Here is a 22,078-nt window from a genome sequence, read left to right on the forward strand (position 1 = left end):
CAGGAAGTAGTCGTGGCCAAGACCTAAGCTAGTATGTAATTAATGCAAAAGTGATTAAATAGGGTGGTATGGGTGAAAGTAATTAAACTTTAAGCTCTTTGGTGTATGGGTCAGTGTCTGGGTCAAATGTTCAACTTAGCCAATGGAAAAGTCAAAGCACCCAAATCCAGAGAGAAATCGTACACGATTCAAGTGTTGACCCATACACCCAACAACTGGATTTCTTGGGAAGCTTCTTAATAAAACCTTAACTTCTTCCGGCTGAGCCATTATGCTATTTTTACACATCTGAGAATATCAGCAAACACTAATGAACTACAGACACTAATGAAAAGTAGTACGTGCTATCCGCAATGCCCACCAGTGTAGTCATGTTCATAATATTCACCCTCGTAGATCCCTTACCGGCTGTAGCTCATCACCCAACTACTAACCAAAATTTCAAACTGAATGAAAATCCCAAATGCCAGTTTCCACCCCACAGATCTGAACTTCGATCAGATGTAACAGCCTTCGTGGAACCGTATGTATATGTATTCCAAGTTCTCTGATGACTTCCATCACCGCCGCTGATCTCGTTTTGTACCGGATGAGGTTACTGTAAGCAGCACGTTTCAGTCAAAGGTCTGGTTCCACCACCCAACTTAAGCATCCGGCTGCCAATACGCCCACTGAAACTCATGGATGATGTGCTAGTGAGTTTCACTATCTCCAGTATACACTTTTCGACATTTTTTCGAAATTAAAAATCTGGACGAAATTACCCAAAATGGTATATTTCACCCAATACAAGTAGGTAGCCGCCAGAATGCAAATTAGCAGTAAGCTACCGCCAAAAACCCACAGCCGCCCCACACCGAACAGTACTTAACAACCAGATCAAGGCTGAACTAAAAATACCTAAAATTGCATGATTTCGGGATTTTGATGATCCACCGCATAAATGAAAAAATCGTCAATTGGCGACAAAAGACGTTCACCTTCTCCCAGGCGGTTGGATTCTCTCTGTGTTTGTAGTTTAACCCATACACCCACCGATGATTGACATGAGCACCTCGTGGTGATTCAGAGATCGCATGCACTAAAAGCACGAGCCGAAAATGTTAGTGTAGTGGGTGTTCATTATGGGCGTAGATGTTCATTGTGTAGTTGTATCAAACTATATGCAAATAAATCAGATGATCGAATGGATCTTCTTCAAATGGGCTTTTAGATTGTCTTTACGATTAAACCTCTTGTTACAATTGGGCTGATCACATTCAAATGGCTTCTCCAGCGAGTGTGACTTCATGTGTCTCTTGACATGCTCGGGACGATGGAAACGGGCGTAACACAATGGGCATGCGTGTTTCTTCTTAGGATCACTAAGACTCGAGGCCTTGTCGGTGATTTTGATGGGCAAATCGGGTACAAACGACGGATTGATCTCCTTGGCTTGCTGCAAGCTAGCAGGCAGCAACTGATGAGGAGGCTGGACCATGGACGCCAGGTGCTGATGAGGATGATGCATGGATAAGGAGAGAGGTGTAAGTCCAGCTGAAGCAGGTGCAGACATCGATGCAGAGTGATGGGGTGAGGACGCCGATGGGCCGGATACGGAGGCAGGGGCCGACGAGGCAATCGACGTTAGCGGCGGGAGCAAGCCCGGGGGGTTGGGTCTATTGTCTGCAGCAATTGAAGACAAGTTGATAGAAGCTGGGTACGATTTAAGCGGATTGAACTGCGACTGGAGCAACAGGATATTTTTCAGATCGGACGGGGTGGCGAGCAGGGCGGCTGCCTGGGCCGACGTGGGAGGTAGGGCCTGGTGGTTCAAGTCGTGGGAGAAGCTGGTGCTCTGGGCCTGGTAAAACGTCTGTCCCACGGTACGAATGCTGGTGGATGACTTAGCCCGTTTGAGCTGTTTAAACGCATCGTCATCCTGATCCTCAATTTTGATGGAGTCCAAAGTATTTTGTCGCCTTAAAGTCGGCAGCACCTTGGGGTTAAACAGCGGGCTGGTGAACTGGAGATTAAAGTTAGGTAAGTTGGCAGCAGCCATAAGAGCGTGATGAGCATTTTCAGATTGCATGGGGGTTTGAAGGTCATCATTGTCAAACGAAAGATCAGTGTATTTCGGACTCACAAACGAGTTGGGAGTGTAGAACGGGTTTAGTCCGGTGAGCAGCGTGCGGTCGACCCGATTGCGCGAGAGCGACCTAGAGTGACGGTAGGGAGTTTTCAGGACTTTATATGCGTTTGTGGAGGAGGTGGAGGCCGAAGACGGCGACGTGTTGGAGCGTAACGGCGTCGACAAGTTGTAGGAGCCGACTGAAAGTGACTTGTTACGGGTGAGTTTTCCTGGCGTATTGGCGACCTGATGGAGCTGAGGATGGGGAGGATTTAGCGCGGACAGTGGGCCAGGTGCCGCCATCAGGGCCAGGCCCAGTAAATCGTGAGCCAGCTCGGCCCTGGCGTGGAGCTGGAACGATGCCACCATCGACAACAGGTGGTGGGAGCCGGACGCGGTCAAGGGCGGAATTGACTCCATAGAGTCGGACGTTGGTAACCGCCCGGCCATCTCACCCACCGACGATATCGACACGTTGTGGTGGTGGGCTCGGGCCAACGACATGTTGTCGGTCAATGACAGCGGCGGCAACGGCGGCGGCGCCAGCGGGTCGGCGCCACTGGCGCTAGCACTGGCAAAATGTTGGTGGAACTCGTCGTAGTAATTGTGGAACTCAGCAAGGTTTAGATCAAGCAGCTCTTTTAAATCGTATGGGTCCAACTCCAAGTTGGAATACTCGTAGTCGAACTGTGGATTACGAGGTGAACTCATCAAGTAGTTTTCCATTTAAAATACTCTGGTTGATAATGTTAGCAGTGAAGGGAGAAAAGTGGTGATCCATATATTTGAATCAGCAGATTCAGGGTGATGCGAAGGCGGGTGCAAGCGGAGGGAAACAAGCGAGGATGGGGTTGAAGTGGGAGATGAACTATCACCGGGCGATAGAAACTAAAGGGTCTGGTGATTTGTTGATGTGATGTATTCCCGGGCTAGATAGAAGAAGCACCGAAACCAATGAAAAGGGGAAAAGAAAAATCAATAAGCAAACGGCGGTAGAAAACAAGAAAACCCTGATAGACAAAATATCAATTGATATTTGAATGAAGCCAAGTGTATGTTTATATTTAATGAAAATAAAAGACGGGACAGTTCAGGTAATTTTTTTTATCATCTCCAATGAAATGGTGTTAACTTTAAAACTGGAAGAAAATAAAAATAAAAAGTAAAAATAAAAATGTGCGGTGGATGAAAAATTTAAGACGCATCTTGGTGGTCGCGACATAGAAACCTCTACTTAGGTATGGGACACTTCAGGACTGGTGCGAAACATGAAGATTTTCGCCATCAAATTTACCCGTATTAGGAAATAAACCCGTGCCATCAGGATTTGAGGTCGGTCCCAGGCCTCTCGATACCGGAAGCGCACGCCCCCGCATTATCGGGCGGAATATCCCCCAGCCGCGACATTTCCCTCGCCACACCCGCTATCCATGGTCCTGCGGAACAGCGGATGTCCCAGTAGATGCCCCTAATTACTTGCAATCCAACCTTACAACTACCGAACTCTTGCTTTAGTTCCTGTTTAGTTAATATTAGCCGTTTCTTGCCTCATATCGTTAGATACATTTGAGTAAGATTCCGCTCTTTTTTTCTCCTAATGGTGGTTCCACATTAATGATTACTGCCATGTACATGGATCAGATCCTGAGTGATAAAAACCACTGACATTGGTGGGCCATAATAGATATCCCATGTAACCCATAAATATAACCCTCTACCACATCGATATGCTTCCAGAAAACTTCCATGCGCAAAATTGAATGCACCTCAATGGTAAAACAATGCATACAGTTTTAATTGGACGACAATACACAAGGCGCCGAGAGAAAAAAAAATTAATGTGCACGATAAGTGTGTAATTTTTGAGAGAATTTGGGGACCTAGACCTCGATGTGAGTTTTCTTAAATCAAATCATCATTTCTTATTGATACCAGATAGATTTTCAGGGGGGCCAGACCCCCCCCCCCCCCCCCCAGTAGCTACGGCACCCAATTACCCATGGACCCATAAGTTTCATGTGAGGTGAATTTCATCAACACATTCATATGTTGCAAATTCTACCTGTAATGGTTAGGACCCACTTTATCATTTTTGTTGTGTTACCTCATCACTGCCAAAAATGCCGTTATCTTGGTGCCTTGCATGAACGTCCGTTTCATTGTGTCTGGCCCAGCTTGAGCCGTGAGAGTTGGGTGATTTGGCCACATGCACTACCAAGCCGCTCAGGCCATGATGGTAGTGGGGGTTATATTTGGCCATGCACACGTGAAAAAAAAAAGTGCTGGGGATGCCTACCGCCCCAGTTGTTTAGGAAATGGGGTACTTGCTCCCCGATACAATTGAGGCCATCTAGGCGCTTAGTTGCAGACATCGTCTATCTCCTACGACATTTATATGTGGCCAGTTTACGGAGGGGTGGGCGATTATCTTTGTTTAGAGCTGGCACCATCTAAATTTGGCTAACTTTTGACTCCCCTCCTAACTCTCTCTTAGAGGTTTTTGACGGTCTCACCCAATTAGGGAAGCCCTCAATTTAAGCATTCGTAACTGCAAATATATTGCACTATCATTGGGCAATGCTGTTGTCTATAATCCATTGTACAATATCCTATTGTTCGGGGTCTAAAACAAAATTGGACTACCCCTATTATCGAAATTCTACGTATACATTGCTACAATCGGCAGCGTTCGGCGTGCCCAGCCAGCGTCTAGGCAATACTTGACAATTAAGAGCTGTCAGGCTCTTCCTCAGATGGGGGCGGCTCAGGAGTATGCAGGACCCAAAGTAAGTGGTATGAAATATTCAGGGCGGGGTCCCTGTTACCATCAAATTACCGCCGACGCCTGTGTCGTGCGTTAGTTAAACATTCCTACTGATCGTCTTTACGAGCGGATCATCGGATTTATATCGGGCGGGAGGCCAATCATGACAACGCCGCGGTGACGCTCGTCGCATATGTAGACAATTGCGAAAGACCAGCACGCGCACGCAAGTCCGGTGATAAGATAGCCTTTGGGAGGATTCCTGCACGTGACCCCCATAGAAGTGTGGCACCTGAAGCGTTGTGCACGTGACACACTCATCCCCAATAAATATATATATACTAGGCTACTTAGTCTATGGGTTTTGCTTAACAAATTCAACACCCTTTTGGATGTTCTTGATCAAAGTCTCCTTGGCCAACTTAACCAATTCTTCTTCGTGGTCACTCAATTCTCCCAATCCATGAATGGTCTTAACACCTTCAACTCCCAAAGTCACCTTGGAAGAGAAAAAGTCAATACCTTCGTCCTTGAACAATGGGGAATCGACAAAAGATGGTTCAATCACATCCTTTTCACCAGCCAATCCGTTCAACACGGAACCAGCAAATCTGGCACCAGCCTGGGCCATTGACAAGGTGGCCGAACCAGCACCATCCTTGGCTTGAACAACCTCATCCCCACCGAATTGGATTCTGTGGATCAAAGCGTCTCTCTTGTCAGTGTCCAAGTTTTTGTGGTTGGTTTGAGACAACAATGGCACAATAGTGATTCCACTGTGTCCTCCCACCACAGTCACCTTTTCGTTGACAGGATTGGTGCCGGCAACTTCAGACACAAATCTACTGGCTCTCAACACATCCAAAGTAGTGACACCAAACAACTTCTTGGGGTTGTAGACACCCTTGGACTTGAAAACCTCAGCCACAATTGGCACCGTCGAGTTGACAGGGTTGGCAATCACACACACAGCTGCGTCAGGACAGTGGTCGGCACAGGCCTTGGCCAAGTCTCTGACAATGGAGGCATTGGTGTTGAACAAGTCGTCTCTGGTCATACCTGGTTTTCTAGGAACACCGGCTGGGATCACCACCACATCGGCGCCAGTCAAGGCTTCACCAATGTTTTCAGGGTTGTAACCCTTGACGGTGGATGGGGTTGGGATGTGAGACACATCAGCTCCAACACCTGGAGCTCCTCTTAAATCATAAAGGGCCAAATCGGTAACCTTGTGGTTTAACTTTAATAAAAGTGACAATGGTTGTCCAATCCCACCACCAGCACCTAAAACGGTGACCTTGTAGGCGGCGGATGGGGATGAAGAGAAGGATCTCGTGGCAATCTTGGTGAACATATTGCAAAAACTATCGACGATTGGGGATTGATTTTTTGAGAAATTTGCGGGTTTTTATATGGTTTTTTCACCATGGGCCTACCCCATAGTTAACCTGGGCATTGGCCAATCAGAGGCCAAGCCGTCGTAACCGGCCGCGATCATGATGATGGTTGGGAACGTGCACGACCTTCTATGTCCGAGGCTCCGATGATTCACCGCAATTGTCCAACGAATACGAAGGTACGTGTTCCAATACCCTGGGCATTGTATAGCGGAACATGGGGGGATCAGAAGGGTGTTTTTTGTGCCTGAAAGCAACGTCTCCACCCCTCGCTGCCCCCGATTGCTACAGCCGGCAGCCCGCATCACGTGGAATTCCAGTCACTACCTCCACCAGTGCCGTTTTTTCGCCCCCAGCGCTGCCGGATCGGCCACTAGTGGGCACGTGATGTGGCTCAGATCATACTGGTGGCTGATAATACTAATTAATTCCAATCATCCTATGTTGCTTGCTTCATACAAACATTAGTATCACCTAAACCAAGAACTTCCAGGGGATTGGCTATTAGGTTGAGCCCGTGATGGTTCCCCTAACTCGGTCAATGGGCTGATATCACGTGCTTTCCTTTGGTGCGATCATTGTAAATGACGTATTTATTCCAAAGTTGTAGAATTTGCAACATCCAGAAAAGTAACCACTACAAGTAAACCCATCAAACACTCTCAAAATCAACGTAAAAATTCCCAAAAAATCTCTTTAGGAAACCACATTCATCTTCCAACCATCAGATACCTCCAGTTTTCCCAAACCCCAAACATTCACAAACATCACCCTGACCCATACACCCACGCAAAACCCATACATTCGCATTAAATACAATCGCGCAGTTTGTAAATAAACCATGAGTAAGAAAGTCGCCCAGGAGTTTTCCCTAGACCTCCCCCACGTCATGGCGGTCGAGCTTCCCCTTGTCGTCAACAACACCGACAAGGCAGTCGACATGCTCGGCGGAAAAGACAAAATTGCCAAGGTCGTCAACTCCACCAGCAAATCGATCGATGAGATTCCTGAAGAAACCTTAGAACTAAGACTCCGAAAAGATCGGTTCCACCACCCCATCCAGAGTATCACCAGTACACGAGAGCGGGTGCTCTTGAAGGTCTCGGTCCCCAAAGACAAATTGCCGGCCGACTACGAAAAGTTGAGTTTGAGAGATATTCTTGACGCCAATGGCCGTCAGTACACCGCCAAACCGGTGGGGATCATCAGCAAGACCCATTCCTTCAAGACCATGACGGACTTCCAAGCCACCACCAAGAACAACGCCTTGGTCCAGGAAATCAACGAGAATTTGATCAACGTCCAGAGTTATGACCAATTGATCAACTTCTTTGATCCTGCCCGGTTCATGAATAACCAGGACTATCGCAACCCTGCTGCCTACGACAATACCGACCACCAGCTCCCACCTCCACCGGTCTTTAGCACTATCAAGTTCCCATTTGACTACCAGTACGAGAAAAACCCCATCAGCATCACCGTCAAAGACCCTGAAAGTGGAGACTTGAAGGTCATCAGCAAGAAGAGTACCGTCAAGCTCCATACCCTCATGCTCGACTTTAACACCGACGAGATCCCCAACCAGGCGCCTGACGAGCTCGTCAAAAGCATGCAAGAGCTCCAGCAGATGCAGTTGGTGCCCAACACTTATAACTACGACTTGCTCCGATGTATCGAGTACCTTCACGAGCTTCTTGATGTCAAGCCCATCTGGTTGAGAAAACACTTGGAGGACGTGGTGCCGTACGAGTTCAAGCGGGTGTTGAAACAGGCATTGCCGTATGTGACATATATCTTTAAGAATGGGCCCTGGCGATTCTGTAACGTCAAGTATGCTGTCAATCCTAAGACAGACACCAAGTTCTGGATGTACCAGAGCGAGTATTTCCGGGTGTTTAGCTTGCGGGTCAAGAACCAAACCCTCAGCTCGTCGGAAAAGATCCTTCCCAGGACCATTGCCATGAACAACAATCGCCGCCTCAAGATCTCCAGCAGTTTGGTGTTTGATGGTACCAAAGTTCCCACCACCGTCACGTTCCAGGTGGGAGACATCATCGACAAAGATGTGTTGAAGCTCCTTGAGCGGGCCAACGAAAAGGGACTGCTTGTTCGAGAAGTATTGGATTTTCAGGACGGGTGGATCAATAAACCCGTCATTGACACCATACGAAGACTTTTACGGTATAAGCTTAACCAATTGGTGAAGAACGAGTTCATAGACGAACAGAGAATTGACAAGATCCTTGCCAGTGGTACAGGTGAGAAGCTCGATGACAAAGACGACGACGACGACGATATGTTTCAAGATGCCACTGAAGATGTTGAGACTCACGCAGATGAGACTGAGAAAGGGGACCAGCAATCGTCAGACGAGGATGGGGAGCTTGAACAAGACACGGTTGTCGGAGACGAAGAAGAAGATGCTATGGATGTTGACCAGCCTACGCAAACAGAAGATCAGATTCTTCGGTCCCTTCTGAAGGTTGATTCGGTGGCTGCGAAAAAGCTCGCCAATATCACCGAGTTGATCAAGCAAGAAGCGTTTATGTAGTGCGCGCGCCCAAAAGCCCCAACTGGAAAACTCGCACCGCACTTGGCACACATTTAAAAACACGTCAATTCATATTCTCCAAAATGACAAAAGCTACAGAGACGTTATTGGCGTTGTCTGCGGTGGGTGCCGTGTACTTTGCATTGTTGGCCAAGGTAATTCCCAGCCCCCAGCTTTTCCACCAGGAAATCTTGCCTTATTTACCCCTCTGGGCCGTTGTTTCATTGGGATCCTACTCGTTGGCAGTATTGGGGTACCGGGTATTTTCCTTCAAGGACAAGCCCGAGAAGTATAAGGAGTTGTTGGTGCAGATAGACGAGGCCAGGGAGTTCTACAAGAGCAAGGGAATTGACTTGGACGAGTAATGTGTTATAATAAATATACAGTCTATTGACGGATAAGACCCAGTCTACTGGGCCGGTGATGTAGTAAGTGAATTTCGTGAGTGGATCATGAAACTCTTCTCTTCCTGATTGTCTTATCTTCTAGTTTTCATCTTTAACTTCATCTTTAACTTCATCTTCTAGTCTTCATCTTCCCTCATCTCCAGCTTCCCGCTGCTTCTTCCGGGCCTTGATCTTCTTTTCTGCCTCCGCAAACACCCGGATCGCCACAGGCACATTGCTCCAAGTATCATCATCTCTTCCCTCGGCTGACCCATCCTTCTTTTGCTCCTTGAACTCTTCAGGTATATGACTTTCGCCTAAATGCTGCACAGGAGGATGGAAATCATGAGGCCATATGAAATCTCCACCCTGTTCGTTGATTTTAGCAGCTGCTTCGAACCTCTTCTCATTCCACTCCTTGACATCATCTCTGTACATTTCCCAGACACAGTTAATACACCCACTCATACAACAATTATCAGGTTCGGGTGGCTTGTCAGGTACCATCACACCTGCTATATTTCGTGGTTGACCTCTCGTGAGCCGGCTCGAGCTGGTCCGCGTATCACCTCTGATTCTCCCCCCAAAGATCTTCTCGATACGTTCTTGTGGCAGTTCGTCGAGAGTATATTTTCCTTCAAACGTGACTTTTGTTGCTGCTCTGAGTTTGCGCAAGTCTTTGGCTTTCATGAGAGATGCTTCTATTGGTTGTTGGGGCCGGGTCGGCGTGGCCACCACCAAGTCATAGAACTTGTACTTCGTGGACATGAACCGCCTAAGCATCGTGGCCGTGGTGCGTGGATGCAAAATATGTGATAACACTGACTTACCTTTAGGTGAGATTTTATTTGATGATGCGGCCGGAACCGAATTCGTGCGAAGCGAGGCTGGCCGGGGAGATCATTAGTTATGATTGTAGAAAAGTGAGAGCTTTGGGCAGGAGCAGCGGGACCATCGTACGAGAGATAGCGGGAGGTGGCAGGATCAAAAAATTAGGGAGTTTGGAGTTCAAGTGTTGGAGATATGGAATTTGTACAGTTTGAGCATGCTTCATTTCTTCTGATCTGGCTGCAAACCCACCCAGATCCTACGCAAAAGGTCGATTCCATTCTCTCTACAGTCACCCGACTGACAGCATGTTTGATAATGTCTGCGCCTCGGCTTATGGCTCGTAAATGCTCTTTTCTCGAATACTTTCTCCATTTCCTCGTTCCCATTGCCACCACGTGGCAAGCTTCCCCAGTCCCTGTTTCACTTACCGCTGCATAGTGTCTTATGAGTCCAATGATTGGGATAAAAATGGTCTTTGGTCGCACAGCCGTTCTTCTCTACAATTGACCTTTTCCATCACCAATAGAACTAGCGTTGATAAAGCCAACTGAACAATAAGTTCATCATGGCAGTTTAATAGTACCCAGGGTTATCCAGTATCGATATTCTCCCACGTGTGTTGCAGTCAAGAAATTTCTTAGTGCCAAGCATGCCCAGCAAAATCCGCACGCGACCACCAACGGCTGTACACTGGGTCCATGATTGTGCGAGCTGGCGCCAGGTCTCGCCCCGCGGTGTGGCTTCCTGTAAATGCTGTTGCAGCCTAATCTCAAACCAATTAATTGGCAACAATTTGGGTGGACCATGTGCAGAGGTCTGGAGCAGTATAAAGGGCCACTAAATAGCCCTCCGATTTCTCCATCAACCGAAAACCAATTACAACAATGGCCGTTTTACAGCAGTTTAACTATATCTTCGCCATTGCGATGATCTTTGGGTTCTTGGATGCCTTCAACATCGGAGCCAATGATGTGGCGAACTCATGGGCCTCATCTGTATCATCACGGTCCTTGAAATACTGGCAAGCCATGGTTTTGGCAGCCATATGCGAGTTACTTGGTGCGGTTCTCGTGGGTTCAAGGGTGTCCGACACCATCAAGAACAAGATCATAGATGTATCCTTATTTGAAGACGATCCAGCCGTATTGTTGTTGACCATGACCTGTGCGTTGGTGGGCTCTTCCCTCTGGTTGACGTTTGCTACACTCATAGGGTTACCAGTTTCCACCACACACTCTATTGTAGGAGGAATCATTGGTGCTGGAATTGCTGCAAAATCCGCAAGCAGTGTCGTATGGGGCTGGGACGGAGTGGCTCAGATTATTGCCTCATGGTTCATTGCTCCATTATTATCGGGGATCTTATCGTCAGTGGTCTTCTTGATCTCAAAGTATGGAGTATTGGAAATTAAGGACTTTAAGCGTTCCTTGAAAAATGCATTATTGCTCGGACCGATTTTGACGTTAATTACCTTTTCCATCTTAACTATGTTAATTGTATGGAAAGGGTCTCCAAGCTTGAACTTAGATGACCTATCCCAGGGAGCTACCGTGGGATCCATTCTCGGAGTTGGTGGCGTTGCCATGGTCATTTACACCTTGTTCTTATATCCTTTCTACAGAAGAAAATTGGTGTACGAAGACTGGACTTTAAGGTTCTACGACGTGTGGAAAGGACCCATGCTCTATTTCCAGTCCACCAACAACATCCCCCCAATACCAGAAGGACACAACTTGGTGATTGACTACTACGCCGGGCGCAGACACGAAACCGAAACCTCTGTCCAAGATGCAGAAACCCACATTGAACCCGATAAGTCTACCAGTGATAAAATCGATGGTAGTGTCACCTTTGAAAGCGTCAACAGCAACAACAAATGGGCCGACCTCTTCAAAGATGGGTGTCCAGAAGGGATGCGTACCAAACAATTCTGGGGCGTATTGGCCAAGAGTCCAGCTCAATGGCCGTACCTTTTGTGGCAGATTTTAATCCACGGCTGGAACAGAGATGTGATTAATTCTCAGGTCAACGACAAAGACATGTTATCAGGGGACTTGAAGAAGATGCACCTGAAGTCCAAGTATTATGACAACAGAATCGAGCATATGTATTCGTTCTTGCAAGCTTTGACAGCTGGTACGATGTCTTTTGCTCATGGAGCCAATGATATAGCCAATGCCACAGGGCCGCTTTCGGCCGTGTACATCGCGTGGACCACAAACACAATCGGATCCAAGGCCGATACGCCTTTGTGGATCTTGGGATATGCCGGGGTAGCTTTGGTTATTGGGTGCTGGACCTTGGGCTATAAAATCATGAAAAACTTGGGAAATAAAATGATTTTGCAGTCACCTTCTAGAGGGTTTGCCATCGAATTGGGGGCTGCTGTGACCACGGTGATGGCCACACAGTTGGCCATTCCAGTTTCTACCACCCAGTCGGCCGTGGGGTCGATTGTATTTGTTGGTTTGTGCAACAAGGACGTGAGATCTGTCAACTGGAGAATGGTTATTTGGTGTTATTTTGGTTGGTTTTTCACGTTACCGGTGGCAGGATTAATTGCCGGACTTTTGAATGCCATAATCTTGCACGCTCCACGTGAGGGTGGAGATTATCAGTTGAGTTAGGAGTTAGTGCAGAGTATAGTAATACAGAGGGTAAAGAATCAAGTATTAGGGTGTAGTAGCAGGTGAGAAGCAGGCTAATCCACGGACTCGATTGCTGAACGGGTCAATGCAGAACTTGTACTGCCGAACGTGTACCGTCCAACGTGTACTGTCGAACGTGTACTGTCCAACGTGTGCACTGCTAAGAGTTCTCTACTTCCATTCAAATATGCTCAACTTAACTGATTCGCAGTTTCTCACGTATTTTGGATCGCACAACCACCTCACACACAATGTCTTATGAAGACAAATTCGACAGCTCCCTCGACTTATTGAGGAGATTGGACCCCAAGCACATCTCCCTTAACCTCAACACACTCTGTTCCATCATTCAAAGCCAGGACTCAGACTCCGAATTGGTGCCTGACTTACTTTCTTCCGTCGACACTCCCTTGAAGTTGATCACCGATAAATCCAACAACAAGCAATTTTTGAGCTGTGACTACAACCGGGACGGCGACTCGTACAGGTCACCGTGGTCCAACAAGTATTATCCCAGTTCCAGCGTCGACGACGACGAATTACCTCCCTACCCATCAGATGATTTGAGACAGTTGGAAATAAAAGCCAACGAGAGTTTTGATGTTTACAGAGATTTGTACTACGAGAACGCAGGCATCTCGTCGGTGTACTTGTGGGACACAGATGAGGGCGATATCCCAGACTCGTTGAACAACGGCTTTGCTGGGGTGGTTCTTTTCAAAAAGGAAATCGATAATGGTGAAGGAAAGTGGGATTCGATCCACGTTTTCGAGGTCGAAACTGCTGGCTCGTCCACATACTCATACAAGTTGACCTCCTCGGTGATACTCGACTTAAATAACAATAAAGACTTGTCTGTATCCGGGAACTTGACGAGACAATTTGATGTGACTAAGAAATTCACCGGTTCCAATGACACTGGTGCTAACTTGGAAACGTTCCACTTGATCAGCTTGGGCCAGTTGGTAGAAAACTCCGAGTACACCATCCGTAACTTGTTGCAGGAAGTGTACTTTGACAAGTTGAAGGACATTATTTTAAAAGATTTAAGAAGGTTTGGTGCTGATGATGGACAACTCCAAGCCAAGCAAAGTGACTTGATTAAAGGCTTGCAAGGTTTATAGGCTAGATTAATAGGCAAAAAAATACCACATGACAATGCACAATCTGAAACAAGGGATTTGCATCTCTATTATTAGTATACGTCGTGTGTGGGAAAGTGCGTTTCATATTTGTCTCAGGTTGTTTGGCTGCAAAACTATATAAAGACACCACCATCTCCGTTTTAATTGTACCGGAACACCATGTCTAACATCCAGTTCACTGACTTTGTTGCCTATGTACCACAGACGTCACAGAAGACGTCGACCATCACTTTGACCACTACCACCAGAAAGACCCTCGTGACGAAGACTTCCACCACTTCTGAAACAAGCAGTTCTTCGGCAGTCCGTGTGACTGGCATTGGCTTCGATGGACATGCTACCACCATCGTAGGCACCCAGGACCACCTGAGCAGTACTACGAGTAGTCATAATATCGTTTCTACTGTAGTTGAAGCGACTGCGAGCACCTCGAGTTCTGATTATTTGACACTGGGTTCGTCCAGATCCTCCTCTCTCACATTAGGCTTGGTGATTGGTATTCCATGTGGCTTGCTTGGCCTCTCACTTATTGTGGTTGGGACCTGGTACTATTTCAGAAGAAAAACTGCTACCAATAATCTGATATTGCCCATGACCAGCAGCTTCTATGAAACCCACCCTAAAGGAAACTCCAGCGAAATCACCATTGTATCCAACGCAAACCCATACACCCAGCAAAGAGCCCTGGTCCCCGATACCACCAGGCACCTAAATCGACTTTCGTCGATGCTCACACCCATCAGGTTCAAACCAGGTCCCAAGACCGACAAGGCCAAACCTGAGTCGATGTTCTTGAAACGGTTTTCTAGTCAGGGAAGAAAAGACGGAATCGATGTTGCAGATTATACGATTTCTCCACTCTTCCCAAAGAGATTTAACTTGAACAAACCTTGTACGCCCGAAACCATTCCCGAAGCACCAGAACCAGTTAATTACAAGCAAAAACGGTTACCTAAGCTTCCTACACTCATCAATATGGAAAGAGCTATGTCAGTGTATGAGGTTGTGAAGAGGTATCAAAAGTCACTTAACGATGAAATTGACCTCAAGGTTGGAGATAGAGTCGAGAAAATTAAAAGTCACAGCGATGGATGGTGTATGATCAAGCAGCTTACGAATGGGGCCACCGGGATGGTACCAGAGCTTTGTCTTAGGCTTGAATAGTTGTTTTTGGTTTCATCTACTTGAATGCTGCTTCAGATAATAATGGTTTCATCATTTAGTACATAGTATACAATAAAGGGTATTCTCATCTTACTAGTAGTGTCTGGAATAAGGGTTTTGTTGTTGTTGTTGTTGTTGTTGTTGCTGCTGCTGCTGTTGCTGTTGCTGCTGTTGTCTCTGCTGCTGCTGTTGCTGTTGCTGCTGTTGTCTCTGCTGCTGCAAATTCTGCTGGTATGGGTGGGGAGTTCTTCCTTGTGGTTGAACCTGCGGTTGGGCCTGGTATTGGAACTGCTGATAGGGAGCACTTCCATCAGTTCTCAACGGATTTGCACCCATTTGCTGAGGATAGTTTCTTGGTTGGCCCTGAGGTATTCCCTGGACAGGAGGCTGTGGTTGTACGGGCCGGTTGACTTGTTGGGGAGGTCTGCGACCTTGGTTGTAGCTGGCTGGTGGGACCCCAGTGTTGTAGTTGGCTGGTGAAACTCCAGGATTGTAGCCGGCTGATGAAGGAACTCCAGCGTTGTAACTAGTAGAAGGAGGAACTCCAGGATTGTAGCTGGCAGACGGAGGAATTCCTGTGTTGGCTGGAGGAGGACGTCTGTGCGCATGATGTTGCTGGGGTTGAGCCTGGTGTGAGTACTGTTGAGATGGGGGCAGCTGCTGGTGTTGTGGTTGTTGATATTGTGGCTGTTGGTGCTGTGGCTGTTGATATTGTGGTTGTTGATGTTGGGGCTGTGGTTGTTGGTACCGTTCATAGTTCATGGGTCCGTTGCTGGGAGGTCCATCCAATGGCTTTTGGGCCATAGGAGGTTGAGGAGGAGCCTGTCTGAACTGCTGAACAGGAGCGTCTCTGGTGGTTTCTTCCCTATAACCAGTCAAAGCTGGAGCAGCAACGTCATCGGCTTTGAACACCGGGAGCTGGTTCTGCGAGCTGTTGGGTGAAGTTATATAGTTTGGCTTGTGGATCCGACCGTTGCTCTTATAAGGAGAAACAGACTTGTGTGGAGGTGGAGGAGGTGGAGATTCGGGATCAGAATCGGAAAACTGGGCCAACTCTTGGGCCTTGTCTGTGTGAGGGTACACCGACGCCTTGAACTTCTCGTTGAACTCGGTGTACTGAGTGGTTGGAGATAGAACAGAAGAATAGGAGCTGTTTCTGTTGTTGTAAGGAGGTACAAACAAGTTAGGATTCGAGCTCGAGCTTGAATGACTGGGCACCACCCCAATTTGTCTCATATCAAACTTCTCACTATTGCTGGAACTAACTTTATCCTCTTCATCTGAGTCGTCCTCGCTAAACAAGTCGTGGTCATCTTTGGGATAGACGTTTTCACTCAAGCTGAGTTCCCGAATGTCTGAAGGTAACTCGTCTTCTACCAACTCTTCGTAAGATCCGTTCAATAATTGGTTTCGATCAACATTAAATTGGTCGGAAGGCGTCTTGAGCGTACTATACTTCTGGTAGATGTCTGACAATTGCACCGACGTGTGAGGGTCTCTGGTGGGATCTATGGTCAAATAGTTGCCTGCAGCCAGCTTCTCTTCCGGGGTATGCACCACGGTGCTGTTGGAGAAATTTCTGGAGTCAGCAGGTTCTCTCACGTTTGGAGGAGGTAACCGACTCGAAGACTGGGACACAACAGGAGCACCACCGGCGGGATACAGCAGCAGTAACAGCAACGGCGTAGGCTTTCTTTGGGGAGAAGTGGACCGCTGGAAGGTCGAGGTGCTCGGAGACAATGGGCTATTTAACGAGCTGACAGCACCGGCAATGCCTCTGCTACTTCCACAGCCCTCATAGCCCTTATCAATTTTGGACTTCAACACAGACCGGATATTGTCGTTCCAGGTCTTGACATCCCACGCCAAAAAGTCACCTCGAGTTAAGAATCCGTCCAAATCAGCCAATTCCAAGTAATGCACGCGAGGTAAGGTGGGTAACCCGAATAACATGCTTTCGGTGTCATTTCTCTCGGCCTTCAACCGCTTGGGCCTTCCATATAACCCGAACGAGTCGAGCAACGGCACCAAGAACCTGATCAAGGTGTCGAATCCCGGTACCGAGCTATGCTGTTCCGGCATCAAAAAGATCGAGGTATTTTTGAAGTCGTCGATGGACTTCTTGGACACTTTTGTCGACAAGGAGGGGGACTTGAAGTTGATATACCCTTCCAACTTCAACATCGTACTATGGTCAATCAACACATGAGACTGGGGATATACGGCACTGACAGCCGAGCAGTTTGTCACCACCGCCATTAACAGCTTCTTTTTCTTCTGGTCGTTTTCGTAAAAGAGAATCCGACCCGAAGTAAACTTATCGTGTCTCTTGGTAACACTGGGCTCAACCACCGCGTAGCATCTCTTCCACGCCATGCCCGACCCATACCGTATACTGACCCAGTCCTCGTGGTCAAAGCGCTTTTCGGCCAAAATCGTCCGTATGTCAGACAACCGGGACCCTCTGGCACTCAACAAGGCGCCCGTATACGCTTGTTGTAACGCCTGGTACTCAAAGTTCGACAACCGCAACGCCAAATACCAGTTGTTTAAATCACCCAGCGACTTGAACTGGATGATATATCGATTTTTCAAGGTGGTAGACACAATGATCACATTGTCCAAGTTTTGTTTGGCAGCGGGTAACACTTTCATGGCGTTGTAGACGGAGTCAGTAAAGTTGATATAGTTGGGTTTGGAGCTATTTTCCAACAACGCGGCCGGGTTGTGCTTGAACTCGGCCAAGTTGGCGGCGTCCCAGTACGCTAACTGGTTGCCGGTCAAAATCCCGTATACTTCTTTCCATTCACGTTCGGCGGGTTTGCCATCCCCGTTGAGGTCATAGTACAACATGAAGATTCCCTCGTAGTATCTTCGGTGGCTCTGGGACGACAACAACGTGACGATTGGCACCAACTCAGGCGACAAGTCCTTGAGGTCGGTGTTGGCGGTGCCGCTGGGGAATCGGCTGGTATCAGTTTTAGTGGGGGATCCACTGTTGGAGGTGGATGCAGATCGGGGGCCGGAGCCCGACCTCAATCTCTTTTTGACGGCGTTCATCTGTTTGTGGTTCTGGCTACTTGTGGCAGGCACAAACAGGTGTGTGAGTAAAAAGTGGAAAGCTTGGTGAAGGGATCACAAGTCAAAAGGATTGGAGGCTATTTTTCTGCGGAGCAAACAAGGCTTGACCAAAAATGCGAAAAGGGATTGTGTGGTGAGCACAACAAGAGTAAGTGATCAATGGATGAGATGGAACCAACGACAAGGTAATAGAGTCGAATAGTGCAAACAGGGGAAATGGCAGTGGGAAAAAAATTTGATGTTTGATCCAGTCGCATTCACAATAGGCTAGGGTTGAGCCATTGTCAACACAGACACTACAGCGGGTGTGCACACAACCAACTAGATTGAGATTTTCCTCATCATGTACGTAGGAACAAACCAAACGGTAATTGTGTTGCCCATTTGAGCATATATCAAAATATCCGGGGAGGGTGTGACAACAAGGCCCTGTTTACAGCTGGGAGAGGTATGGCATATGGCATAGTTGTCGAGATTGATCGGCGTGCCACTGGCCCCAGTTGGTGTAGATGATTCCGCTTCCGGCTAGGCTATTAGCCAGGCGATCTAAACAAGAGAAACTGAACCAATGTGCGCTTGAGGTGTCGTATATGGTCTGCGGGAGATGCACACGAATGCATCTGCACCCATTACCGAATGCGTGTGGTGAGCTTGTTTATATTATGCACTGGTGCCTAATTAGCAGCCAGTGTACTATCTGACGTGTTTGGTATTTACTTTCCTTCATTCTGTTCCAGCCTGTTTCACTAACCGAATCATCTCCAACGCCTGGAGAACCTCCTTCTCAGCCGTATCCAAGTCCTCGTAGTTCAATGCCGACACCGCAAACTTACAGTGCTTTTGTGCCTTTGTCATCAGTTCCTGCCTATCAAGAATTGAGTTGATGTGCTCTTTGGTGATGGGAGCATGCCCATGAACAGGTTTCTTTTGTGGTTTGGATTGGGGCTTCGGAGGCTCCTTCTTCTGGGGGTCGTCTTTTTCAGGCTCAAACACATGGATGGCTGATGTCTTGTTTATATGGCTCAAATCGTCGTGGGGGAGGAATTGAGGAGCTCCAGGAAGCTTTATGTCATTATCGTCATCTGGTGAAAAATGGGGCACTCCTGGCAAAGTCACGGGTTCTTCTGGCTCACTGTCAATGAACTGCGGAGGGTCTTCGCTGGAGGCCTTGATCTCTGGCAGTCCCAAACTCGGAAGGGTTTCTTGGGGCAAATCTTCCTTGGATGTTTCATCCTCAGCCTCCTTGGGTTCTTCATCCTCAGCCTCCTTAAACTCGCTCTCCATCCGTTGCAACTCTTGATCTAACTCGTCCTGCTCTCCCTTAATCTCGATTTCATCCTTGATGAGCTTGCTCAAATTGTATTTTAACAACTTGATTCTATCCTTATTAAACTTATTGAATTCGTCATAACTCGTATACTTCCCACCCGTTAAGCTGCTGAAGTCAATGTCGTCGTTCTTGAAAACCTCTGTCAAACTCATAAAGTTCAAACACGCTTTGATCTTGTTGACAAGTGCTAACTTAGCACCGGTATAGTTGTTCAACTCATGAATACATCCATTGAAGATCTTCAATGAGAACGAAAAAACAACGTTGATGGAGAGGTTCTTGTCGTTCAACACCTTCGTGAGCGAGTCGTCGTCCGATGTCTTCATGAGCTCTGTGTCATCCAACAAATGGATGGTGAATGCTTCTACCTCCTTGTCATCCTTATGGAGTTTCTTATTGAGAATGTGTTCCAACACGTAGATCTTGCAGTAGTAGCTGACAATGGGGTTGATATCTTCCAACTCATTGGATCTGACGATGTATGGGACGATATCCTTGTTGGTTTTAAGGGATTCAGGAATGTCACTTATCATTATGAGTAGGAGAAATTAGCGAGCGTCAATACGCAGATATTTGATAACCAGACAAATTCATCGAAACACAAATGACCTACTCATATGCCCAACACAAGGAATTTACACACCCCTATGGCGTCCTCAATCGTCTATTCAGTGGGTCTTTATACAAGTTCATCAATAAATACTATAAATACGTCAATACTTACAAGTCGGGCATTCTCAACACCTCTCCAGCTTCGTTTCTAGCATCTTGTTGCAACATTTTCAAGATCTTGGAGTCCTTCCACTTGTCGGGTAAAGGCGTCACCTTGTAGTTTTCAGTGGCCCAGTAGTAGATGTCCCAATCAGGCTCATCTAAAAGCTCATCATACTCTTTCAACTCTTCCATGTTCAAGTTGTTGAGGTGCTTTTTGGCAAACCGAGACAACAACAAGTCGCTCTCCAAGATCCCCCTCTTTCTGGATTGGTAAATCAATCTTGCTCTGATGGTGGAAATGTCTTCCCCGGTTCTTTTGATGGGTAAAATTTTCATTCTGTGCTCTTTGTTGTACTCCGGGTTTTGTGGTTTACCGTAGTTCAACAGCCGCGCAAATACACTTCTGCTGCTTCCTGTGTATCCGGTCGCTTGCTTGGCCCTGGAGACGCTTCCTAAAACCTGTTTTCTGAACATCTCGTTGACTTGTTCTCACTTAATTTTTATCACTAGCATTCCATTCGCACTAAAATGTCAGCAACCATTTATGTTATCCACTACCATCATTAAGGCATTTAGATCTTGATTCTGAACCTCGACACAAACAGGAGTCCCCTTGTCAAAGACTCAATCGTGCAATCCGTCTTGAGTTCTTGTTAGCCTAGCTACCAATTTTTATTAGTTCTACTGGAGTGTTTCCCAGCGGGGGAACTGATTCCTAGGGTTTGTAATATCAGCACAGGTGGATTTTAAGGATACTTCTGATCGCCTTGCCTGTCCATTTCTTTCTTTCCTACCCTTCTCCAGATACGTTTTCATTTTGCAACCTTTTGCAGTAGACTTATGATGAATTGCGAAATTCGTCAATTCCATGATTTTGCATCCACTACAAGACAGTAATCTAATTCGAGTTTGAAGAAACTTATTTAAGACACGAACGAATATGTCTCCTTGTACTACACCCTAACATACCTCTTCAAAGATGGGTGAATCCTTGCTCTACTGCCCATAAATCGGGTTCATCCCTAAACAGAGGGTGAACAGTTATTTGGCCCAAACACCCAAACCATCTGAACCCGTATTACCAAATCTTAGAGGTTGTCTGAAAAATTGGGAAACCTATACACCTACTTTCTTGCTAAAAACGGTGTACTTGTACAGATTTTGCAATATTATGAACTCAAGCAATTTGGTATATAAATTTCTCGCGCACTTTGTCCTCAACCAACAACTGGTTTGTTTTGCGCATCAATCCATTCTGCTACATCATGGGCAAAACCGTGTCCAAGTTATCAAAAGATGACTTGAAGGCCTTAAGGCTGGCCACATACTTTGACAAAAGAGAGTTGCAGCAGTGGTACAAGGGATTCATAAGAGATTGCCCATCAGGACAGCTATCAGAAGAAGAGTTCATTAAAGTGTTCAAACAGTTCTTCCCCTTTGGAGATCCACTCGATTACTGTCACTATCTCTTCAAGGTGTTTGATGTTGACAAGTCCAATTACATCGACTTCAAGGAATTTATTGTGGCCCTTTCAGTGACGTCTAGAGGTTCAATGGATCAAAAGATAAATTGGAGTTTCCGGCTATATGACCACAATAAAACTGGTAAGTTGACCTATGACGACATTTTGATAATAGTCAACGCCGTGTACAAGATGATCGGTTCGATGGTGGCACTCCCACCCGATGAAAAGACCCCGGAACTCAGGACCCAGAAATTCTTCCGATTGCTAAATAAAGACTACAAATCTGACACCATCACGTTGGAGGGATTCAAGCAGTTGGCCAAGTTGGATCCAGCCATCATGAACTCCATCAGCTCGTTTGATGGTCTCGTATAATAACTTATTCATTTCTCCTAGAGAATTATAATTTTGCATTTGGGTACGGTATTTGTGTTCATTTATACAATTATATAATGTACATATTCTTTTTCTTTTCAATACAACTGGATTGA

General features: G+C 46.8%; 11 protein-coding genes across 11 annotated transcripts; 6 read left to right on the forward strand and 5 right to left on the reverse strand. All coding sequences in view use genetic code 12, as the record gives it.

Annotated features, from left to right (window-relative positions):
• Positions 1-1,174: 1,174 nt before the first annotated feature.
• Positions 1,175-2,821, reverse strand: PSN45_000511 (uncharacterized protein; the record flags this gene model as incomplete). Its single annotated transcript, XM_006687933.2, has 1 exon — positions 1,175-2,821. One exon carries the CDS (start codon positions 2,819-2,821, stop codon positions 1,175-1,177), a length of 1,647 nt encoding a protein of 548 aa, XP_006687996.2.
• A 2,408-nt stretch (positions 2,822-5,229) lies between these two features.
• On the reverse strand, positions 5,230-6,228 carry MDH1_1 (Malate dehydrogenase, cytoplasmic; the record flags this gene model as incomplete). Its single annotated transcript, XM_006687934.2, has 1 exon — positions 5,230-6,228. The coding sequence occupies one exon, from the start codon at positions 6,226-6,228 to the stop codon at positions 5,230-5,232; it is 999 nt and encodes a 332-aa protein (XP_006687997.1).
• An 884-nt stretch (positions 6,229-7,112) lies between these two features.
• TFC1 (tau 95 subunit of transcription factor TFIIIC) lies at positions 7,113-8,822 on the forward strand (the record flags this gene model as incomplete). The annotated part of the gene is made up of 1 exon (XM_006687935.1): positions 7,113-8,822. One exon carries the CDS (start codon positions 7,113-7,115, stop codon positions 8,820-8,822), a length of 1,710 nt encoding a protein of 569 aa, XP_006687998.1.
• Positions 8,823-8,905: 83 nt separating this feature from the next.
• PSN45_000514 (uncharacterized protein) lies at positions 8,906-9,187 on the forward strand (the record flags this gene model as incomplete). Its single annotated transcript, XM_006687937.2, has 1 exon — positions 8,906-9,187. The coding sequence occupies one exon, from the start codon at positions 8,906-8,908 to the stop codon at positions 9,185-9,187; it is 282 nt and encodes a 93-aa protein (XP_006688000.1).
• Positions 9,188-9,352: 165 nt separating this feature from the next.
• PSN45_000515 (uncharacterized protein) lies at positions 9,353-9,991 on the reverse strand (the record flags this gene model as incomplete). The annotated part of the gene is made up of 1 exon (XM_006687938.2): positions 9,353-9,991. The coding sequence occupies one exon, from the start codon at positions 9,989-9,991 to the stop codon at positions 9,353-9,355; it is 639 nt and encodes a 212-aa protein (XP_006688001.1).
• Positions 9,992-10,923: 932 nt separating this feature from the next.
• PHO89 (Na+/Pi symporter) lies at positions 10,924-12,666 on the forward strand (the record flags this gene model as incomplete). The annotated part of the gene is made up of 1 exon (XM_006687939.2): positions 10,924-12,666. The coding sequence occupies one exon, from the start codon at positions 10,924-10,926 to the stop codon at positions 12,664-12,666; it is 1,743 nt and encodes a 580-aa protein (XP_006688002.1).
• Positions 12,667-12,938: 272 nt separating this feature from the next.
• Positions 12,939-13,811, forward strand: CAP2 (F-actin-capping protein subunit beta; the record flags this gene model as incomplete). Its single annotated transcript, XM_006688780.1, has 1 exon — positions 12,939-13,811. One exon carries the CDS (start codon positions 12,939-12,941, stop codon positions 13,809-13,811), a length of 873 nt encoding a protein of 290 aa, XP_006688843.1.
• A 180-nt stretch (positions 13,812-13,991) lies between these two features.
• Positions 13,992-14,996, forward strand: FUS1 (fus1 actin binding protein; the record flags this gene model as incomplete). Its single annotated transcript, XM_006687940.1, has 1 exon — positions 13,992-14,996. The coding sequence occupies one exon, from the start codon at positions 13,992-13,994 to the stop codon at positions 14,994-14,996; it is 1,005 nt and encodes a 334-aa protein (XP_006688003.1).
• A 93-nt stretch (positions 14,997-15,089) lies between these two features.
• PSN45_000519 (uncharacterized protein) lies at positions 15,090-18,056 on the reverse strand (the record flags this gene model as incomplete). The annotated part of the gene is made up of 1 exon (XM_066157467.1): positions 15,090-18,056. The coding sequence occupies one exon, from the start codon at positions 18,054-18,056 to the stop codon at positions 15,090-15,092; it is 2,967 nt and encodes a 988-aa protein (XP_066013564.1).
• A 744-nt stretch (positions 18,057-18,800) lies between these two features.
• On the reverse strand, positions 18,801-20,595 carry PSN45_000520 (uncharacterized protein; the record flags this gene model as incomplete). Its single annotated transcript, XM_006688782.2, has 2 exons — positions 18,801-19,932; positions 20,132-20,595. 2 exons carry the CDS (start codon positions 20,593-20,595, stop codon positions 18,801-18,803), a joined length of 1,596 nt encoding a protein of 531 aa, XP_006688845.2.
• A 791-nt stretch (positions 20,596-21,386) lies between these two features.
• On the forward strand, positions 21,387-21,962 carry ncs1 (Calcium-binding protein NCS-1; the record flags this gene model as incomplete). The annotated part of the gene is made up of 1 exon (XM_006688784.1): positions 21,387-21,962. The coding sequence occupies one exon, from the start codon at positions 21,387-21,389 to the stop codon at positions 21,960-21,962; it is 576 nt and encodes a 191-aa protein (XP_006688847.1).
• Between the last annotated feature and the right edge of the window lie 116 nt (positions 21,963-22,078).

This window comes from Yamadazyma tenuis, chromosome 1, assembly GCF_029203305.1.
Source record: "Yamadazyma tenuis chromosome 1, complete sequence".
In the NCBI taxonomy this organism is placed as follows: Eukaryota; Fungi; Ascomycota; class Pichiomycetes; order Serinales; family Debaryomycetaceae; genus Yamadazyma; species Yamadazyma tenuis.